The sequence below is a fragment of the Balaenoptera acutorostrata genome, chromosome 7 (genome assembly GCF_949987535.1).
Source record: "Balaenoptera acutorostrata chromosome 7, mBalAcu1.1, whole genome shotgun sequence".
Classification (NCBI taxonomy): Eukaryota; Metazoa; Chordata; class Mammalia; order Artiodactyla; family Balaenopteridae; genus Balaenoptera; species Balaenoptera acutorostrata.
The window spans coordinates 100,058,170-100,080,938 of NC_080070.1; the positions used below are offsets into that span (position 1 = coordinate 100,058,170).

The 22,769-nt window shown below is 44.3% G+C and overlaps 1 protein-coding gene across 1 annotated transcript in view; it reads left to right on the top strand.

Moving 5' to 3' along the window:
• Positions 1-4,650: 4,650 nt before the first annotated feature.
• Positions 4,651-22,769, top strand: part of CDHR3 (cadherin related family member 3) — a 72,728-nt gene continuing 54,609 nt past the window's right edge. Inside the window, exons 1-2 of the mRNA XM_007177296.2 lie at positions 4,651-4,706; positions 19,225-19,424. Coding sequence (XP_007177358.2) covers positions 4,661-4,706; positions 19,225-19,424 — 246 coding nt within the window. The 5' untranslated portion in view covers positions 4,651-4,660. The remainder of the gene's footprint in view (positions 4,707-19,224; positions 19,425-22,769) is intronic.

Sequence of the window (22,769 nt, forward strand, 5' to 3'; positions counted from 1 at the left end):
AGAATCTGCCTGCTAATGCAGGAGACACGGGTTCGAGCCCTGGTCTGGGAGGATCCCACATGCCGCGGAGCGGCTGGGCCCGTGAGCCACGGCTGCTGAGCCTGCGCTTCTGGAGCCTGTGCCCCGCGACGGGAGGGGCCGCGATAGTGAAAGGCCCGCGCACCGCGATGAAGAGCGGTCCCCGCACCGCGATGAAGAGTGGCCCCCACTTGCCGCAACTGGAGAAAGCCCTCGCACGAACCAAAGACCCAGCACAGCCAAAAATAAATAAATAAATAAATAAAAATAAAATTAAAAAAAAAAAAAAAAAAAAAAAAAAAAAAAAAGAATTTAAAAATTTTTACATGGCCAAAATTCCTATAAACAAAGTCAAAAATAAAATAAGCTGGGGAAATATTTGCAATGCCTATTACAGACAAAGTGTTAATTTCCTTAACATATCAAGACTTCCCACAAGCCAGCAAGAAATGTACCAAAAATCCAGTAGAAAAATGGTAGAAATGAACAGAAAAGCCACAGAAAAGGAAACAGTATTGATTCCTTAATATTGGGGAAAGATGCTCAACTCTACTCATGAGAAGGGAAATGCAAATAGAAAAGAGACACAGTTTTTTGCCTGGAGGTGGACACCACATCCAGACAAACTCTGTCACGAACAATCACACCTCCTCTCTATTCTTCTAAGGGCCCTTTCATCTTTCCTAAGAATCATTTTCTCTCCCCTAAGATCATGTGCATCCCCCGTCCCCTTCCCCTATTAAGATGGTATTTAAACCTGAATTCTAAGCCACCGTGGGATTCACTCACTTTTTCCCAGCTATCTCCCATGTATCCATGAGGTATACATGTTAAAACTTCTCTTGTTAATCTGTCTTTTATTACAGGGGTCTCGGCTAAGGACTTAGAAGGGCAGAGGGAAACTATTTTTCCTCTCCTACAGGGCCTTGGCTTCAGAGGACCCCCTCCGGGGATGCTCCGGACCATTCAGGGAGTGAGTGTTCCTGAGGTTCCGGAAGGGAGGAAGGCTGTGGAACTTTACTTCCTTCTCCGAAAGAGCGAAGGGTCTCTCACTGGTTGGGTGTTCTGGGTGGGGGAGAGAGTGGCACAGGGCAAGGGAGTGGAAAGTAAATTGAGTAAGTTCGCAATATTTTGCTCAGTGTTACACGTGAAGCAACCAGGATGCAATGAATATGAGCTTCTCTGGCCTGGAAAGGCTTGCCAAGACTGGCTGGAGACAAATATGTGGGAGCAGCATGGGAGTGGGGTGCTAAAGCCATGTGCGTGCTGGTCCAGCGGCCCATAGGGGAGCCACTGTGGAGAGCTGCAAGAAGCTTCCTGCCATCAGCATGGCCGCTGCCACTGGGAGGGTGAGCCGGGCCCTGAGTGCTCTCTGCCCAAGGCGGGACTGCAGTGTAGGGGTGCTTGAGTGGTGCGACCTGGGTGTCCCGCCCTAGGGTTTGGATCCTAGAAGCCTATGGTTCCAGTACTGGATGAACGGGGACCATGGAGAGAGCTTCCCCACAGATATAAAGATGGCCGGGCTTGTTGGCCCGCCCCTCACTGCCCACGGACCTGCTGAAGGAGCTGGACTCTGGAACATTCACAGCAATGCTTCTTCTTCTCATCTTAAGTCTGTCATGTTTCAAGCACATTATCGATAACGTAAGCGTTTGTAGGCTGCAAGCAGTCCATCCGTAGCTAAGCGTGTTCCAAGGTCCAACTTAACACAGCTTCGGAACAAGACTCCTTTGCTAGCAAATTAGACACTTGCAGTAGCTGGATGCCAGGAAAGTCCCTTTAAATACTTTAAGGGCCTGAACCATTGCTGATGTGGGAGAAGACTCCCCGGGTCTTTCATGTGAAGCTGGAGGGGTGCCTGCCCCAAAGATTCTGGCCCTGCCCTCCAGCTATCTGATCCATCTCACCTGGCTGAGACCTGGGTGGAACCAGGATTCAGCATCTCAGAGGTCAGGAACAAGACAGCAAGGGGCATCTGGGTCCCATTCAGGCTCTGTGTGATTCTGGCCCAGTTGGGTCCTTGGTGCCAGGACCACAGGCTTTCAGAAAGAGATTCGAGCTGACAAACGGACAATAGAACATCATAATGGCAGAAACAACCTCAGGGCTGGAAACAGATGCTGTAATCACAGGAGAAAAAACCCACAACAAATTCCAAAATCTGACCCTTAAGATCCCTGGATCAGGGAGGGGAAGGAAGGGGAGATTCCCCTTATGGTGGAAACAGGGCAACATGAAGAAGGTTGTGCAGTCAGGCTGAAAATTAAACAGATGTGAGTTTCTTTAATTCAAAGCCTTAATTATTCTGACGTCTTCCATAACTTAATCTAAGCCATCACTTCAGCTTTAATTATGCATAAAGAAATGGATTACTTACAGTAACTAATATGATAGGAAAAACTGAGACGTGAGAATTGGTAACTTGGCAACTGTTTATTCATCTTTTTTTTCAGCCCAAGCCCATGTTTATTGACTACCTACTATGTTGCAGCCTTTACTACAGTCCTACTAGGAAAGATATAGCATATACTATGGGCCAGTTTCTTTTACTTCATTAGCTCATGGACTGCTTGCAATAATACTGCATCACAGGTATTATTCTCCCTGATTTATAGAAGCGGAACTGAGATTCTGAAAGGGTAAGTAATTTGCCTAAGGTCACACAGCAAAAACTTTTTTTTTTTTTTGCCATTTACCTATTTTAGAGAGAAACGTACAGACTGACATTTTGAATCTTAACTCCTGTTTTTGTTTTTGTTTTGGCCGCACCGCACAGCTTGTGGGATCTCAGTTCCCCAACCAGGGATTGAACCCGGGCTGTGGCGCTGAAAGCCTGGAATCCTAACCACTAGGCCACCAGGAAACTCCTTTAACTCCTGTTTTACACAGGAAAGGTCAACTTTTCCTAAGGGAAAAATGAGTGATCAAAATTGTCCTTCTGGGAAATTAACCTGACAGTTGCCTGTAGGATGCATCGGATGCTGCAGAGACAGTCCAGGTCAGAGGCCAGCACCTAAGTCAGAGAGGTGGCAGCCAAACTGGAAGAAGAAGCTACATGGGGCACTGTGGAGGCTAGAAGGGGCTCGACGAGGATTTGGACGTGATGGGCAAGTTACTCATCCCTTCCGAGCCTTAGTTTCCTTGTGCCCAGAAGGGGCTGTAACCGGTTTATTTAGCAGTTTCAATCCAGGGGCATATAAACAGAAATGGTTTTATTTTTCCTCCAGTCATCGGTTTTAATCTGCCTCTGTTACATCTCCCTTTCTTGTTTCTTAATAGCTTGCTTCCTGGTTGCTTTCAGTTAGTCATCGTCCTTGATAGCCACAGCTTCCATCTCAAACTCAGACCTCATTTCCAGCCTCTCCCCTGCTGCAGCCTTGGCGCCTGGGCGTGGGGTGTGGTCCGGCTCCCTTGCCCTGGGGGAGCAGGTGGGGAGGAGGGAGAGGAAAGGGGGTGAGCGTGGCTCCCGAGCTGGCCCTTCTTGCTGTCTCCCTCCATCGGCTGTGGTAGCTCTCTGGGTTCATACAGACTAACTGGCCAGGGGTGACCTCTGTGTATCCAAATGCTGGTTCACTGGTGGGGCACACGTGCTCGTCAGAGCACCTGGGGGTCTCCCCGCGGCTCACGTCCCTGGTGGGGAGGAACAATGCCCCCATCCATCCCCTGCCGCCAGCCTTGGGCTGCTGGGCGTCCCTCTCCCAGCAAGCAGTTCTTGAGTGAAAGGAGCAGGAGAGAGGGTCCAAGTCCTGCTTCCTTCCACTGTGTCCACTGTCTTCCTCCTGCCCCACGTAGAGGGCATGGCCTGCTCCACCACCACCTTCCCTCTGCACGGCCACTGCTCCTTGTCTGGGTGGAGGCTGGAACGAGCTGTGCTTCACTCACTGGGCCTTGTAGCCTGGCACAGGGCTGCATGGGGCATGAAAGCACTGCACAGGGCAACACCTGGCCCCAAGGGATGGGCCACATCACCCCCCAGTGGGCAGCAGCTTCCTCCAAAATCTTCCTCCACGGACATCTTTGAGGGCTGGAGGGGCGGTGGATGGAGTCAAAGGGCAGTGTCTACGGTTGCAGGTCTGCCTTGAGGAGGGGTCTGGCCCCAGCTCTTGGTTCCTCTCTTATTTATTTTTATTTATTTATTTTTTGGCTCCTCTCTTTAGAATGAGTGCTTTAGTCTCCAACTCTGAGTCTGACTCATCAATTCAGGACAGCAGAAAAATTCCTACTTGCCTACCCCTGTTTCCGAGAATGACAACGTGCCTGGTGACAGGGAGCCCATCATGCATGACTCTGTTTATGTCCAGCTTTTACCATCCACTCTTTCTTTGCTCTTTTGACTTTTCTTCTGGGGTTCTCTGTGCAGATGCATGGTGTGTGTGGACTTTTAAGATGGACTCCTAGCTGACCAGGGCTGGTTGGCTGGCCTCTTGGTGACCATGCGGTCACAGAAGGGGGGGAATCAAAGAACAAACAGTCCTGTGGTGTTTGGAGTCTCCCTTAGTGACACTAAAGCCTCTGTTTGATTTCTCGCATGGTAACAAAACCAGGAGGGGAAGGTGAGTGGCACCTGGAATAGACTCTGGGTGTAAGGCGGGCTTCAGGTCCTGGATAACACCCTGGAAGGGTGCACAGAAGTGAACTAAAGATGCAGAAGGCCGTCCTCTTCCTGCTTCTGCTGGGCGCCCTGTCAGGTAGGAACTCCGTTTTGCCACCTGTCTCGGCCCATTCAGTTTGCTTGATATCATTGTGTGATAAAGTCCCCAAAGAGGAAATTGCCTCTGGGAGGCTTTGTTCAAGTGTGGGCTTCTCAGCATCAGGGAGCCCTGAGAGGCTGGGATGGCGTATCTGGAGAAGAGGGTACCCAAAAAGCCACCATCTAATCAATGTTCATACAGACTTCACTTCCCCTCTTGTGCTAACTGGCCTGTGTGGTCCTTTCAAGACCTAAAATTGGGAAAAGAATTTTCCTAGTAGGGCTTTTTATGTATGTCAGCCAGTCTTTGTGGAGATTCTGGCCTTACTCTGGAGCCTTCTAGGGGCAAACTGAGGTTGCAAATCACCCTATGGGAAAACCGAGGTACTGAGGGGCTAGTGTCTCAGTCTTGAGCAAAGAAAATTTCTGATAGAAGCCAAAGATTCACCTCGTGCTTCTGGCACTCCCTCTTCCTAATTCAAGAGCTTCAAGAATCTTGGATGATTTTTCAGTGTTGTCAGCTTGGATTACTTAAATTGAGCTTTTTAAATTAAATCTTATTTTTGAATAGGTAGTATATGCATTATGTATGGAATTCAATCATGTTAAATTTGCAGATTAATTTAGGGATAATTTACATCTTTGATGAGTTATATAGTAAAAATGCTTAGAGGAGTGTCTGGTACCTAGTAAATGCTTAGTAAATGTTAGTGATTATTATGTACGATGTTGAGTCTTCCTATCCAAGAACAGGGCTCTAGAAACTTGTTCAAGTCTTCATTTGTTTTCTCAGGAGTATTTTGAGATTTTTTTCCTTCATATAGATCTTGCACATTCTGATTGTTTATTTCTAGTTCTTTTTCTCTTTAGCAGTTGTAAATGGAATTTTCTCTTCCCTCTTATCTTTCAGTTGATTGTTATATAATGTATGGAAGTTTTTTGATGAATTATCTTATTATTTGTAATGATGTTTCAGTTGATTCTCATGCATTTTCCAGGTTTGAAGATGATAAATATTTGTTCTTTTCCTCGCTTGTTTTTTTAAATTGAAATTTATTTATTTATTTATTTATTTTTGGCTGTGTTGGGTTTTTTCGTTTCTGTGCGAGGGCTTTCTCTAGTTGCGGCAAGCGGGGGCCACTCTTCATCGCGGTGCGCGGGCCTCTCACTATCGTGGCCTCTCTTGTTGCGGAGCACAGGCTCCAGACGCGCAGGCTCAGTAGTTGTGGCTCACGAGCCCAGTTGCTCCGCGGCATGTGGGATCTTCCCAGACCAGGGCTTGAACCCGTGTCCCCTGCATTGGCAGGCAGATTCTCAACCACTGCACCACCAGGGAAGCCCAATTCCTCGCTTGTTTTTTTTTAATCTCTTATTTCTTTCTCTTATCCAACTACTGGGCCTGTACCTTCAGATTGTTGTTCAATAATGATGAGTGTATACTCTTGTCTTGCTCTCCATGAAGCATGATGTTAGCTTTTGGTATGAAATAGCTTTGGGTATGTTTTATATGTTAAGCAGATAGCTTTTATTCTTATTTAGGCTATTTGCTTGTAAATCAAAATGGATTTTTAAATCAGATGTTTTTTCAAGATCTGTAGAAAGGACCACTTGATTTTCCTCTTTGATCTGTTAATAACATAAATAAATCACGGTTTCCTAATAATATTGAACTGTCTTTAACCTTGGGATTTTAGAGGGCAGGAGGAACTGTGCGCGTGAAGCTGGGCCTTGAGCTTCTCAGACTCTCACTTGAAGTAAACATTGGAGATTTTCCCAGAAATATAGGCTTTTAGGATCATAATCATTTGAGTTAAGAGGTGACTTTTATTGTCATTGGGGGAAGAGTGAGGTTAGGAAGAACCCAGCATCTTATACTGAAACACTATCATTTGGAACCTTCTCATCAGATGTGTGAAAGGAACAGATGACAAAAGTTTGCAAGAAATACTTGAGATTCTTTATAAAAACCACATTCCAATCCGTCTCTCTCCAAAAGACCATGCACTGTACTGCACTTTTGCTTCCACAGGTCAAATCCTATTTTTTGGAAGGTCTGCTGTGATGCAGACTGTTGCTCTCTCACCTTCTTAGGTGAGTCTGAGAACCTGATCCTTACCCTTGATCTCAGAAACATCAGGGTCACAGACGACTGGGGGAGGGGAACAGCCACACCAGTCCCTGCCTTCGGGGAATTGGAAACACGCATCACCAAAATAATCTCAAACAAAGTAACATTCTCCAGTATCCTTTTTCCTCTCATTTGGTCTAACTCCTATGCATCCTCCAAGGCCCAGTCAGGCCCAGCCTCCTCCATGGAGCCTTCCCAGATTACCCTAGCTCTTGGTGCACACTCTCCCTGCTGCACCCTGGAGCTCCTTTCGTCTGCACATGGAATGCGTTTTAAGGGTTTAGTACAGAGTCTAACACAGAGTAAGTGCTCAATGAAAGGTAGCAGGAGTTATACTATAATTCATCCGTTATGTGTCTGCCCTGTCTCCTCAAGTGGAACGTCAGCCCTGCAATTAGAGGTTTCACGTTTCTTCTTGCTCTGTGGTCCCTGAGTGCCAACACATATAGGGTAGCTAGTAAATGTTGTTTTTGTTGATCATTATCCCTTTGGGGACCTGTTTTTTCCCCCACATTTACTGATATCCCCTAAATGCAGAAATTTAGATCATCTGCCTGCTTAATATTGGCACTGAGATTGGCTTCTGTCTTTTTCACCTCCTATTAAGATGAGGGAAAGAAAACATTTTATCTTTGGGATGCTAAAGTGTCCCGTTCCAGTGACAACTTAGAAAGGAAGGCCCTAAAAGAACATAAACTACACAAGACCCCCAACTGTAGCAGGGGAAAGAGTTGAGATGAAAAAATCTCTGGCTCCATCCGTACCAAAGGACCATGTGTCATTCCTGGGAGATAGAGGACTTAGCAAAGGCCCCTTGGTGTATTTAAATCCACTGCACACTGAAGTTGTCTCCACTTTGAGAAAGTCTCCAGGGAACTAGCTTTTGTCTGAGTCTCAGGGAAATGAAAAGTACCAGTGTGTTTAATGAAAGAAGGGCTCCTTGGTAGCTGGAAGACCTGCATGAACATGAAAAAGTTACCAGGCCCACTGATCTGAGTTTTGTCCACAGAGCACCAGGTGTGAGGCCATCTTGGTCTCTCTAGAACAATCCCCAAGTCTGCCATCTGGGCCTAGACGCCTGCTAGGTGGTGTCAGGAATCAAAAGAGGCCCCAGGCTCAGTGTATTTTGCTGCTTGAGGAAGCAGGTGCAACCCCTCCTGAATGCTCTTATTAATTTGAAAAGGCAGGAAGGTATAGTCCATTTCCAGAAAGTCTTTCTGTGAGTGATTAATCCTTTGTATGGGATCCAAAGAACATTACAAAAAGTTTCTACTTTTTCTCTCATGTCACTTTCCTATTCAGACAACCTCAGAGAAGCAAAAGGCCATCCCTCCCCTCAGTCCTCCCTCCCTCTTCCTTTTCCATGGCAACCCGGTTGTCTCCCCCTCACCTCCAGCTGAAGCACTCACTTCCTGGAATCTGCCTGCTTTTCCACCTCCAAGGAGCTGGAGGAGGTTTGCGAGAAGCCAGCCCTCCTCAGGCCAGCACTAGAGTGATGTGGCAAGATGAACAACCCCCCCCCTCACTAATGATGACCTAGTGCCGTTTACACTGTAGGTGTAAGTGCAGATTTTACAGAATCATTACAAGACTCACCATCCTTTCTTCTGTGTCCTACTAAGGGCTCCCTTCTATTAGCCTTTGCGGGGCATGAATCAGCCCCCCAAAGTGGGTGGGTGAGCATCCCATCCAGGAAGGCATACACTGTGGAAATAAAAGACATAGGATAGGAAGACGTTGCATATAGTGAAACAACAACATTGTATGATATTTTATAGTATGTTGAGTGTATGCATTTTCTTATACAGTACCTGTGAGAGTGAATTCCCGTAGGGCTGCAATTAGTCTGAGTGGCTTTGGTAAAGTTCCTGCACAGAGCTGACTCCCGATCAAGGCAGGAAGCCTGCTGATTAATAGCACTGCTTTGTAAGCACGGGTTCCGGGAGTTTGGGGACGGTTTGCAGCGGCCTGGAAGCATTGTTATTGATGACGGTGAGACTGATGATTGGCACCTGGCCTCGGTGAGCGCCTCAGAGGGCTCTGCTCTTGGCGCTGGTTATCTAACAGGATGGTACCTACATGAGCATCAAAATAGAAACAGTTCCAGCAGAGACTCTAACTTGGGCTCACTGTTTCCAGGGTATCAGAGACTATGTCGGTGGTTCCTGATCTGAGCACGTGCACTTTGTTCTGGCCCTTAGGGACAAGAGGACAGCAGGAGCTGGCACAGGGCCTCTCCCGTCCTCTTGCTACGAGGCCGTGTTCAGCTGGGATGCACATTCTTACTTTAATGTTGTTGCTATACCGTATCCTCTTTCTGTAACCAACTGTAGATGTGGAAGCATTCTCATTTGGGTCCTGTGCGTCTTCTTGAACAACTGAACAATTAGAAGTGTTTAATGGCTACTGTCAGTGTAGCAACACAGCCCTGAGAGATAGAGTTGACAGGGGGCCCAACAGAAGTTAAGGGATCAGCCCAAGGTCACACAGTCAAGTAGCAGCAAGGCACAAATCAGCTCTGATTCCAAATCCCTTTCTCTTTTCACCACACTCCTCTGACTTCTTTCACTACCATTTGGATTGGTTAATAGAGAGAATGAAGAGGTATTTATCACCTCAGGTGAGACCTGCCCTGTGTACCAAAAGCAGAGCGGTAAGTAAGAGCTGCTGCATCCCCGGAGGGAGAAGATGCCATTGCCCCACACTTCCTGGACCACGTCAACAACTTTGGTGTCAGAGACCCAGATGGTCAGCTTCCTCCCCTGGAACCGAGGCTGCGGAGGCCTTCATTATCCCCATACGTGCTCCAGGGAGGGGCCCTCCTTGGTTCCTTTCTGGCAAGGCAGTGGTTTTGCTCATTTGGAAACGAGTGAGCCCATCATCCAGCCAGCTCTCAACCACAAGCTAGATGTTTCAGTGGGCTCAGTGACTGATAATAAACCTTTTTTGTGCTTTTTCTTTTTCAAAGTGTACCCATCAAGCAATTATAATTTGCTTCTTAATTAAGATGCATGTGTAAGTCAAATTCCATTAAAGCCTCTTTCTTGCTCTCAAGTACTCAGACCACCAGAGAAAGTTTGGAACACCAGTCTCGAAAGGAAAGTGCATGATGTCTTAGGGAGAGTGGGCCCCTGGCTCCCAACCTTCCCTCTGCCACTGATTAGGTGGGTGCCTTTGGACACATCCCTTAAAAAAAAAAAAGGAAAAAAAGTTTAACATCTTTACTGGAGTATAACTGCTTTACAATGGTGTTAGTTTCTGCTTTAAAACAAAGTGAGTTAGCTATACGTATACTTATATCCCCATATCTCCTCCCTCTTGCGTCTCCCTCCCACCCTCCCTATCCCACCTCTCTAGGTGGTCACAAAGCACTGAGCTGATCTCCCTGTGCTATGTGGCTGCTTCCCACTAGCTATCTATTTTACATTTGGTAGTGTATATATGTCCATGCCACTCTCTCACTTTGTCCCAGCTTATCCTTCCCCCTCCCCGTGTCCTCAAGTCCATTCTCTACCTCTGCATCTTTATTCCTGTCTTGCCCCTAGGTTTTTCAGAACCTTTTTTTTTTTTTTTAGATTCCATATATATGTGTTAGCATACGGTATTTATTTTTCTCTTTCTGACTTACTTCACTTTGTATGACAGACTCTAGGTCCATCCATCTCACTACAAATAACTCAATTTCATTTCCTTTTATGGCTGAGTAATATTCCATTGTATATATGTGCCACATCTTCTTTATCCATTCATCTGTCGATGGACACTTAGGTTGCTTCTATGTCCTGGCTATTGTAAATAGAGCTGCAATGCACATTGTGGTACGTGACTCTTTTTGAATTATGGTTTTCTCAGGGTATATTCCCAGCAGTGGGAATGCTGGGTCTTATAGTAGTTTTATTTTTAGTTTTTTAAGGAACCTCCATACTGTTCTCCGTAGTGGCTGTATCAACTTACATTCCCACCAACAGGGCAAGAGGGTTCCCTTTTCACCACACCCTCTCCAGCATTTATTGTTCGTAGATTTTTTGATGATGGCCATTCTGACCAGTGTGAGATGATACCTCATTCCAGTTTTGATTTGCATTTCTCTAATGATTAGTGATGTTGAGCATCCTTTCATGTGTTTGTTAGCAATCTGTATATCTTCTTTGGAGAAATGTCTATTTAGGTCTTCTGCCCATTTTTGGATTGGGTTGTTTGTTTTTTTGGTATTGAGCTGCCTGAGCTGCTTGTATATTTTGAAGAGTAATCCTTTGTCAGTTGCTTTGTTTACAAATATTTTCTCCCATTCTGAGGGTTGTCTTTTCATCTTATGGTTTCCTTTGCTGTGCAAAAGCTTGTATGCTTCATTAGGTCCCATTCATTTATTTTTGTTTTTATTTCCATTTCTCTAGGAGGTGGGTCAAAAAGGATCTTGCTGTGATTTATGTCATAGAGCATTCTGCCTATGTTTTCCTCTAAGAGTTTGATAGTGTCTGGCCTTACCTTTAGGTCTTTAATCCATTTTGAGTTTATTTTTGTGTATGGTGTTAAGGAGTGTTCTAATTTCATTCTTTTACATGTAGCTGTCCAGTTTTCCCAGCACCACTTATTGAAGAGGATGTCTTTTCTCTAGTGTATATTCTTGCCTCCTTTATCAAAAATAAGGTGACCATATGTGCATGGGTTTATCTCTGGGCTTTCTATCTTGTTCCATGGATCTATATTTCTGTTTTTGTGCCAGTACCATACTGTCTTGATTACTGTAGCTTTGTAGTATAGTCTGAAGTCCAGGAGCCTGCTTCCTCCAGCTCTGTTTTTCTTTCTCAAGATTGCTTTGGCTATTCGTGGTCTTTTGTGTTTCCATACAAATTGTGAAATTTTTTGCTCTAGTTCTGTGAAAAATGCCATTGGTAGTTTGATAGGGATTGCATTGAATCTGTAGATTGCTTTGGGTAGTATAGTCATTTTCACAATGTTGATTCTTCTAATCCAAGAACATGGTATATCTCTCCATCTCTTTGTGTCATCTTGAATTTCTTTCATCAGTGTCTTATAGTTTTCTGCATACAGGTCTTTTGTCTCCTTAGGTAGGTTTATCCCTAGGTATTTTATTCTTTTTGTTACAATGGTAAATGGGAGTGTTTCCTTAATTTCTCTTTCAGATTTTTTCATCATTAGTGTACAGGAATGAAAGAGATTTCTGTGCATTAATTTTGTATCTTGCTACTTTACCAAATTCATTGATCAACTCTAGTAGTTTTCTGGTAGCATCTTTAGGATTCTCTATGTATAGTATCATGTCATCTGCAAACAGTGACAGTTTTACTTCTTCTTTTCTGATTTGGATTCCTTTTATTTCTTTTTCTTCTCTGATTGCTGTGGCTAAAACTTTCAAAACTATGTTGAATAATAGTGGTGAGAGTGGGCAACCTTGTCTTGTTCCTGATCTTAGTGGAAATGGTTTCAGTTTTTCACCATTGAGAATGATGTTGGCTGTGGTTTGTCATATATGGCCTTTATTATGTTGAGGTAAGTTCCCTCTATGTCTACTTTCTGGAGGGTTTTTATCATAAATGGGTGTTGAATTTTGTCAAAAGCTTTTTCTGCATCTATTGAGATAATCATATGGGTTTTCTACTTCAATTTGTTAATATGGTATATTGCATTGATTTATTTGAGGATATTGAAGAATCCTTGCATTCCTGGGATAAACCCCACTTGATCATGGTGTATGATCCTTTTAGTGTGCTGTTGGATTCTGTTTGCTAGTATTTTGTTGAGGATTTTTGCATCTATGTTCATCAGTGATATTGGCCTGTAGTTTTCTTTTTTTGTAACATCTTTTTCTGGTTTTGGTATCAGGGTGATGGTGGTTCAGAGAATGAGCTTGGGAGTGTTCCTCCCTCTGCTATAATTTGTAAGAGTTTGAGAAGGATAGGTGTTAGCTCTTCACTAAATGTTTTTTTTTTTTAAATAATTCTTTTTTTAAAAAATTTATTTATTTAATTTATCTTTGGCTGTGTTGGGTCTTTGTTTCTGTGCGAGGGCTTTCTCTAGTTGTGGCAAGCGGGGGCCACTCTTCATCGCGGTGCACGGGCCTCTCACTGTCGCGGCCTCTCTTGTTGCGGAGAACAGGCTCCAGACGCGCAAGCTCAGTAATTGTGGCTCACGGGCCCAGTTGCTCCGTGGCATGTGGGATCTTCCTGGACCAAGGCTCGAACCCGTGTCCCCTGCATTGGCAGGCAGACTCTCAACCACTGCGCCACCAGGGAAGCCCCACTAAATGTTTGATAGAATTCGCCTGTGAAGCCATCTGGTCCTGGGCTTTTGTTTGTTGGAAGATTTTTAATCACAGTTTCAATTTCAGTGCTTGTGATTGCTCTGTTTACATTTTCTGTTTCTTCCTGGTTCAGTCTTGGAAGGTTGTACCTTTCTAAGAATTTGTCCATTTCTTCCAGGTTGTCCATTTTTTTGGCGTAGAGTTGCTTGTAGTAGTCTCTCAGGATGCTTTGTATTTCTGTGGTGTCTGTTGTAACTTCTCCTTTTTCATTTCTAATTTTATTGATTTGAATCCTCTCCTTCTTTTTCTTGATGAGTCTGGCTAATGGTTTATCATTTTGCTTATCTTCTCAAAGAACCAGCTTTGTGTTTTATTGATCTTTGCTATTGTATCCTTCATTTATTTTTCATTTATTTCTGATCTGATCTTTATGATTTCTTTCCTTCTGCTAACTTTGGGGTTTTTTTGTTCTTCTTTCTCTAATTGCTTTAGGTGTAAGGTTAGGTTGTTTATTTGAGATGTTTCTTGTTTCTTGAGGTAGGATTGCATTGCTATAAACTTCCCTCTTAGAACTGTTTTTGCTGCATCCCATAGGTTTTGGGTTGCCGTGTTTTCATTGTCATTTGTTTCTAGGTATTTTTTGATTTCCTCTTTGATTTCTTCAGTGATCTCTTGGTTATTTAGTAGTGTATTATTTAGCCTCCATGTGTCTGTATTTTTTACAGATTTTTTCCTGTAAGTGATATCTAGTCTCATAGCATTGTGGTTGAAAAAGATACTTGACATGAGTTCAATTTTCTTAAATTTACCAAGGCTTGATTTGTGACCCAAGATATGATCTATCCTGGAGAATGTTCCATGAGCACTGGAGAAGAAAATGTATTATGTTGTTTTTGGATGGAATGTCCTATAAATATCAATTAAGTCCATCTTGTTTAATGTATCATTTAAAGCTTGTGTTTCCTTCTTTATTTTCATTTTGGATGATCTGTCCATTGGTGAAAGTGGGGTGTTAAAGTCACCTACTATGATTGTTACTGTCGACTTACCCTTTTATGGCTGTTAGCATTTGCCTTATGTATTGAGGTGCTCCTATGTTGGGTGCATGAATATTTACAATTGTTATATCTTCTTCTTGGATTGATCCCTTGATCATTATGTAGTGTCCTTCTTTGTCTCTTGTAATAGCCTTTATTTTAAAGTCTATTTTGTCTGATATGAGAATTGCTACTCCAGCTTTCTTTTGATTTCCATTTGCATGGAATATCTTATTCCATCCCCTCACTTTCAGTCTGTATGTGTCCCTAGGTCTGAAGTGGCCGTCTTGTAGACAGCATATATACGGGTGTTGTTTTTGTATCCATTCAGCCAGTCTATGTCTTTTGGTTGGAGCATTTAATCCATTTACATTTAAGGTAGTTATCGATATGTATGTTCCTATTACCATTTTCTTAATTGTTTTGGGTTTGTTATTGTAGGCCTTTTCCTTCTCTTGTGTTTCCTGCCTAGAGAAGTTCCTTTAGCATTTGTTGTAGAGCTGGTTTGGTGGTGCTGAATTCTCTTAGCTTTTGATTGTCTGCAAAGGTTTTATTTCTCCATCAAATCTGAATGAGATCCTTGCTGGGTAGAGTAATCTTGGTTGTAGTTTTTTCCCTTTCATCACTTTAAATATGTCCTGCCACTCCCTTCTGGTTTGCAGAGTTTCTGCTGAAAGATTAGCTGTTAACCTTATGGAGATTCCCTTGTATGTTATTTGTTGCTTTTCCTTTGCTGCTTTTAATATTTTTTCTTTGTATTTAATTTTTGATAATTTGATTAATATGTGTCTTGGCGTGTTTCTCCTTGGATTTATCGTGTATGAGACTCCCTGCAATTCCTGGACTTGGGTGGCTATTTCCTTTCCCAAATTAGGGATGTTTTCAACTATAATCTCTTCAAATATTTTCTCAGTCCCTTTTTTTTTCTCTTCTTCTTCTGAGACCCCTATAATTCAAATGTTGGTGCATTTAATGTTGTCCCAGAGGTCTCTGAGACTGTCCTCAATTTTTTTCATTCTTTTTTCTTTATTCTGCTCTGCGGTAGTTATTGTCACTATTTTATCTTCCAGGTCACTTATCCGTTTTTCTGCCTCAGTTATTCTGCTATTGATTCCTTCTAGAGAATTTTTAATTTCATTTATTGTGTTGTTCATCATTGTTTGTTTGCTCTTCAGTTCTTCTAGGTCCTTGTTAAACGTTTCTTGTATTTTCTCCATTCTATTTCCAAGATTTTGGATTATCTTTACTCTCATTACTCTGAATTCTTTTTCAGGTAGACTGCCTATTTCCTCTTCATTTGTTTGGTCTGGTGGGTTTTTACCTTGCTCCTTCATCTGCTGTGTATTTCTCTGTCTTCTCATTTTGCTTAACTTACTGTGTTTGGGGTCTCCTTTTTGCAGGCTGCAGGTTTGTAGTTCCCGTTGTTTTTGGTGTCTGCCCCCAGTGGCTAAGGTTGGTTCAGTGGGTTGTGTAGGCTTCCTGGTGGAGGGGACTGGTGCCTGTGTTCTGGTGGATGAGGCTGGATCTTGTCTCTCTGGTGACATCCCTTAAACTTATCTTAGAATGAATGAATTGAATATTTGGTGAATTTTATATCTTATTAATTGCTCTATCTTTAGGGTGTGGACCCTAGCCACTAATTATTATTATTACTATTGCTTTAATATTGCTACCACTGCTTTTAATAGCAAGGAAGCTGGAGAAAGTGGGTGTTGGACTAAGAGTTGGGAGATGCAAGCTTGGCCACCTTTCTTATCAGTGTCCCTGGAGTGTCTGCCTCAAAGTTTTTAGGGTTCAGTTACATGACCCTGGCATATATAACTTTTTCCTGGGAAGAGAGGCCTCCAGATGAAGAGCAGAACAGCTCCAGCAAGAATGTCAGCAGAAAGGGCATGTTCAATGACACAGCCTGGTTTTATCCATACATGGAATAGGTAGTTCTCAACACAGAGTGCTTAAGGGCCACTGGGTAGATCCACTTCTCCCTCCGAAATATTTCCCTCACTGCTATGTGAAACAGGACTACTCAGGGAAGAGCACAACAAGCTCTATAAGTGTAAGGAGGCAGCATGGAGCCATGCAAAGGAGTCCTGTCCTTGGAGTCAAAGACTTGGATTGGAAGGTTGGTTCTTCCATAGAATTAGCCTCTCAAACCTAGGGCTTATCCAAGTTATAATTAATGCAACAAGATCAATGGATACACTCCCCATGAAGCAAACTAGGAGCTTCGGCTGGAGATATTTGGGGAGCACAGCCTCTCCAGTTTGCCACAGGACACGCAGCAAGGTTGGTGTCTGTGGTAATCTATCTGTTCAAGGTGAGGCTGTGGGGAGCCCTGAGTAGGGCTTAGCAAGCCTCTCATAGCCGAGCCCATATCAAGCTAATACTCCAGCACCATGCCTTATGCTGTTCCCCCAAATGGCCTCTTACAGATCACATCACCCAAATCTAACATCTTTGTCATGGGTCCAATCTCTTACCAGCTCCCAGCACTATCTTGCTATGCTGTTACCAGGTCATAGAATAACCACGATGCATCCCACATGCAGGGTCACCTGATGAGCATGGAGCAACAGACTGTCCGTAGTGGGGGACATGCAGTCTGTTATCTACAGACCCAGATGCATGAGCCAGAGCCCCCCATGGCCACTTACTGGGTGTGTAGTCTCAGATGTGTGAAATGGTGGCAGCAATACCTACAACCGGGGACCACCTAGCATGATGCCCAGTGAGTAGGTGCCCAGTGAAGGCGGGTGGTTACTAGTTTCAGTCTGTTCCTTTGGGCTGGGCACTACCTTACCCCAGGGTATTCTTGAGAAAAATGTAGTGAGTTACATCTTTGCTTAAACGTGCTCAGAGGCCTCCTTCCTCGTTGGCAAGAGGGGCACGAATCACTGGGGTGAGTGGGAGGGGGCAAGATCAGGTCAGGGGTGGGGTCCTTGGACACAAATTGCCAACCTTTCATTTTGCTCATGACCATCTTGCCCTGCTGAGCTGGGAAGGAACACTCTTGTGAACAGCTTGGGGGAGTGGGGTGGAGATTCCAGTGGTGGGAAAAGAGGGCTTGAGGGAATTATACCCACAAAACCCAACCCACCACAGCAGTTGATTATTTTTCTCATTTTGAAAAACGATTTTGGGGAACTTTTTGCCTCTAAATACTCCAGGCATACTACTTTGCTGCTGGTTTTTTTAATCACAAGAATGCTCTAATATTGAAGTCAATTTTAATAGATTAAAAAAATCCATTTGTATTCACATCACCCTAAACCTCAGCTGTTTTGATATTTCTGAGTCCTTGCACAGTCCTTCTCCATAAAACCGGGTAATGCTGCCAGCAAAAAATAACTTATGCATAATGCATTTTAGTCTCTAAACGAAATCAGATGATTTTAGATTTAGGAAAGCTTGTATCGGTGAATGTGTTTATATTTCATTTCCTCCTGCATTTCTACCTACCTCTCTGCATGCCCTCCCCCAAATTTGAAATAAAAACATTCTCTTATAAAAGCCAACATTTTCCCATGGCTTGTTGGTTTCTAGAAATTTTGCACCTTTCAGATCTTTCTACTGTCCCCCTCTACCTCCTCCCATTCCAGGAATTTTTGTCCCCAGTGGCTAAAGGTGGCCAAGGTGGGAAGCTGGCTGAGAAGCAAGACCTCAGTGTAAATTTTGGCTTCATTACTTATTATTCACCATGTGTCCTTCAGCTTGGTTTCCTCATCTGTAAAATGATGACACTAATATTTATCTGAGAGGATTATTCTGAGGAGTAAATGAGAGAAAGTATTTTACATGATGCATTTATTTGGACCATTGGATAAGTGGTAACTGTATTAATTTCCTAGGGCTGCCGTAACAAATTACCATAAACTGAACAGCTTAAAGCAGCAGCAATTTATTCTCTCACAGTTAAGGAGCCCAGAAGTCTGAAATCAAGGTGTTAACAGGATTGGTTCCTTCCAGAGACTCTGAGGGAGAATCTGCTCCAGGCCTACCTCCTGGTTTCTGGGGGTTGCTTGCCATGCCTTGGCTTGTAGCTACATCACTTCAGTTTGTGCCTCTTTCCTAACATGGGCTTCTTCCTTCTGTGTGTGTCTCTGTGTCCTATCCTGTTCTTATAAGGACACCACTCACTACATTTGGGGCCCACTCTAATCCAGCACGACCTCCTCTTAACTAACTACATTTACAAACACTCTATTTGCAGATAAGGTACATTCTGAGGTTCTGGGAGGCCATGAATTTGGGGGGGGCACTATTCACCTCCTACAGGAACCATCATTATGGAAGCATAAAGAATATGATCCACTGCTCTCCTCTGTGCTGGCAAAATCCTGCAGACTGTCAAGGAGACCTTAGACTGTCCTGAGGCTTTCCTGGAAGAAACACATTTTCTCTGACATCATAACATTCCCTGTTTGTAATGCAGCCCAAGGTAATTCACGGGCCTGCCCTGAGTCTCTCACTACCTTCTCTGTGAAATGGGAGCCACTCTATCGAGCATGATGTACTGATCGACCCTCTCCATGACGCCCACAGCATCCAGTAATAACAAGTCATTGTCCGTGAGATTCCTTAGGGATGTGGGGAGAGCTGGCATGATTTTGGAGTTCTCCAGTCATGCACACTCCATTCTCAACGGCCTCTGAATCAAACACTGACACCGAGAAGGAAAATGAATTCTTAGAGACTCCCTGGCCTTTGTAAGACAGAGGATGCCATGGCCAGACTGGGTCCTCCAAGGGGTGTCTGTCTTCTAAGGCACCACATTTCCCTCTCCCTGGCTCTTCACAAAGGCTTAGAGAAACCAGAAAGGAAGCAGAGAGACAAAAGAAAGACAGCAGCGTTATTTCCAGAATGACAGAAGCAGATTTCATGGTTGTTTGGTGGTGGTTGTTTTCTTGGCTTTGAGATGATCTCGCATTCCTGTTTCCAGCTCTTGGCAAGAGTCTTCATTCTTGGGGAGTGACCAGGTTCCAGTGTTGCCCTGAGCTACGAGTTGAAGCCACAGACCAAGCTGCTAAGTCCTTGTTTCCAGCACAAGGCTTTGTGCTCATGTCATTTTGCATCCTTTTTAAATCCGCAGTGGGACATGCACTACACCTAATCCACTTACCTGCTACAAGCAACGTGGCAGAGAATTCTCCACCTGAGACTTCAGTGCACAAGTTTTCTGTGAAATTATCAGCATCACTGTCACCTGTGATCCCAGGGTTCCCCCTAATCAACTCAAGTCCCCTCACTGAGGCCTTCAGGGTGAACTGGCTGTCAGACACTGACTTTGAGGTAAGCACCATCTTACTCCCAAGAGGAGCTGCTCACAAAGAGGGGTCCTGAAGATGGGGTGGATGGGATTCTGGATCAGTGATCATTTCCTCCTCTTTCCCTGGTTTAATCTCCCTTCTTGTAAGATCCGGGCATTCTGTTTGGGGCATTCTACAGCCCTCCGTGCTAGATGCCCCTATAGCTTTGGACTTTTTCTCCATTTAATTCAGTCCAAATGAACAATATGTTCAATATGTTACAAATAAAAGGTTTGTTTCTTATGGCCAACCACCCTCACACGATAACAGGTGTTAGAGGTGCTGACAGTAACTGAATTCTTTGGGTGAGACAGTTTGTGTGATGATCTCCTTAAAAACGAGGCCCTGATGAATTTGTACCTGGTGATTCTTCTTTTCTATGATTCTGTAATTTTTCAGAAGGAAATTTATGAGGAGACATTTCATGTGGAAGAACGCACCCTTAATAAAAATATAAGTCTGGATGTCCAGCCATACTATGTGAATGTTTCCTCTTGGACAATTCAGACCCAATCATTCACATTCAAGAGCCACGCCACTGCTGCTGTTTTCTAGTTTGTCATTTGGGTCTTTTCCAAAGTTTTCACTTCTCCTTAGGCAGGACAAACCTGCTGATTGCATGTCTACTGGTAACCTCAAAGGCCTTCTAAGGATGTCTTTAGGGTCTAGGTGTCTGGACCCACTTGTACTGCATTACCCCCCAGGCCTACCTCATTCCTCAATGGGCATAGGGACCTCCTACAGTCATCATCAGCTTTGCCCCTGCTCCCACCTGCCATTGCTCCGGGTTTCTGGTGGGACCCAGTGGGCCTGCTTGGTCTAGGCTCGGCTGCCTCTCTGAGATACATAAGGTGTTCTTAAACCCAGCTGATGATTAGAGCCACTAGGGGAGCTTTCAAAAAGTGTGCATATCTCGGCCCCAGAGCAGACCTGTGGAGCTCAGGACTTGAAGGCAAGAACCCAGCATCTGGTATTCTCTGCACCCCAGGGGTGGGCCCTCTGGTATGCAAGGAGCACACATTCAGGAAGACTTCACCTCACCATCCAGTGTACATTCCCAGGGTCCACATACTGCTTCTGTGACTTCCCTGCCTATCTACCTGCTCCCTTGACATCTGGTTCATCTTTAACAGCTGCTGCTTATCTGTGCCTCTAAGCCTTGCCAGTTGCTTACACTTATAGAGCACGTAGTATACACCAGACACTGTGGAAAGTGCTTGACATGTGTTTACTCTTGTAATATTCACAACAAGCCAATGATTTTATTTGTATGATTATCCCCTTTGTACAGATGGGGGAAATGATGCAAAATTTAACAGAGAGGTGAGATAACTTGCCCTAGGCTGTACAGCTACTGCTGTGCTGAAACTGGAAGGCAGGTAGTCTGGCTTTAGAGCTCTCACTATTTTTTTAAACAGCTCTATTGAGATATAATACACATAGCATATAATTCACCCGTCTAAAGTACACAAGTCAGTGGTTTTTACTCTATTCACATACCATCACCACGATCTAATTGTAGAATGTTTTCATCACCCCAAAACAAAACCCCAAGTCCATTAGCAGTCGCTCCCCTGTCTCCTATCCCCCCAGGCCCTGGGAACCACTAAACTACTTTCTGTCTTAATGGATTTGCCTATTCTGGACCCCTTCATATGAATGGAATCATATTGTATTTGGTTTTTAATGACTGGCTTTTTTTCACTTAAGCATAAAATTTCAAAGGTCACACATGTTGTAGCATGGATCAGTACTTCAGTCCTTTTAATGGCTGAATAATATTCCACTGAATGGATATACCACATTTTGTCTATTTGTTCATCAGTTGACAGACATTTGGGTTATTTCCACTTGAGAGCCCTCATTCTCAGCCTCTTATAGTCTATAGCCTTTAATGATGAGGATGCCCAAGCTATTTCAGATTTGCAGATGTTCTAAAGCGCATTCAGTGACTTCCCTGGTGGTCCAGTGGTTAGGAAGCCACCTTCCAATGCAGGGGACCTGGGTTCGATCCCTGGTCGGGGAACTAACATCCCACATGCCACAGGGCAACTAAGCCCACACGTCGCAACTACTGAGCCTGTGCGCTCTAGAGCCTGTGCCACAACTAGAGAGCCCATGTGCTGCAGCTACTGAGCCTGCACGCTCTAGAGCCCGCACACCACAACTAGAGAGAAGCCCATGCGCTGCAACAAAGAGCCCACGCGCCACAGTGAAAGATCCCACATGCCGCAACTAAGACCTGACACAGCCGAATAAATAAATACATACGTACATACATACATACATAAATAAATAAATATTAATTTAAAAAATGAGGGCTGGCGGGCTTCCCTGGTGGCGCAGTGGTTGAGAGTCTGCCTGCCAATGCAGGGGACACGGGTTCGAGCCCTGGTCTGGGGGGATCCCACATGCCACGGAGCAACTAGGCCCGTGAGCCACAATTACTGAGCCTGCGCGTCTGGAGCCTGTGCTCCGCAACAAGAGAGGCCGCGATGGTGAGACGCCTGTGCACCGCGATGAGGAGTGGCCCCCGCTTGCCGCAACTGGAGAAAGCCCTCGCGCAGAAACGAAGACCCAATGCAGCCATAAATAAATAAATAAATAAAAATTTAGAAAAAAAAAGAAAACTATCCCCCAGGAATCTGAAAAAAAAAAAAAATTAGGGCTGTTTAAAAAGAAAAAAAACACATTCACATCCTGGTCTCTTAATTGTTACTACTAACACTGATATTATCACCATTAAAATTTCAAATCCCTATTCTAGAAATAACATCACAAAGAGACAGCAAGGTTAACTGATTTGTCTGAGATCACAGAGCCAGAAAGGATGAAATAAGAACTTGACTCAGGTCTTCCCATTCCCAGTGTCAGGCTCTGTCCCCTACACTGCCCTGCATATCTACTCCTGCTTGCATGAGCCCCCAAATCCTCTGCTATCATACCTGCCCTTCCCACATTCCATGTGATTCAAACAGGGCTGTCAGTCAAGGAGGAATTCCATCCTGTTCCTGACCTCTAAAAATGGAGAATTTCTGAGCCTCTCCACTGATCTAGGTCACGTGTTCAGTGTATAGCCCCAGTCATGGTGCCCTCCTGGCACCACAGCTGCCCAGGACCCCGTGTCGGTACTAGGATGGGCCACAGGTTCACACGTCCTGAAGCTGTTCTTAAGAATTTGTTGCTGCTCTCCAGAAACTACCCAGTATTATCAACCATCCCCTGCAAGAAGCTGCTATTCTCCAACCCAAACTGCTCACAAGGGCTGTTCCTACAGAACACAACAATGCCATCTCTGTGGCAGAACTTGGCTCCTCCTTGACAGTCT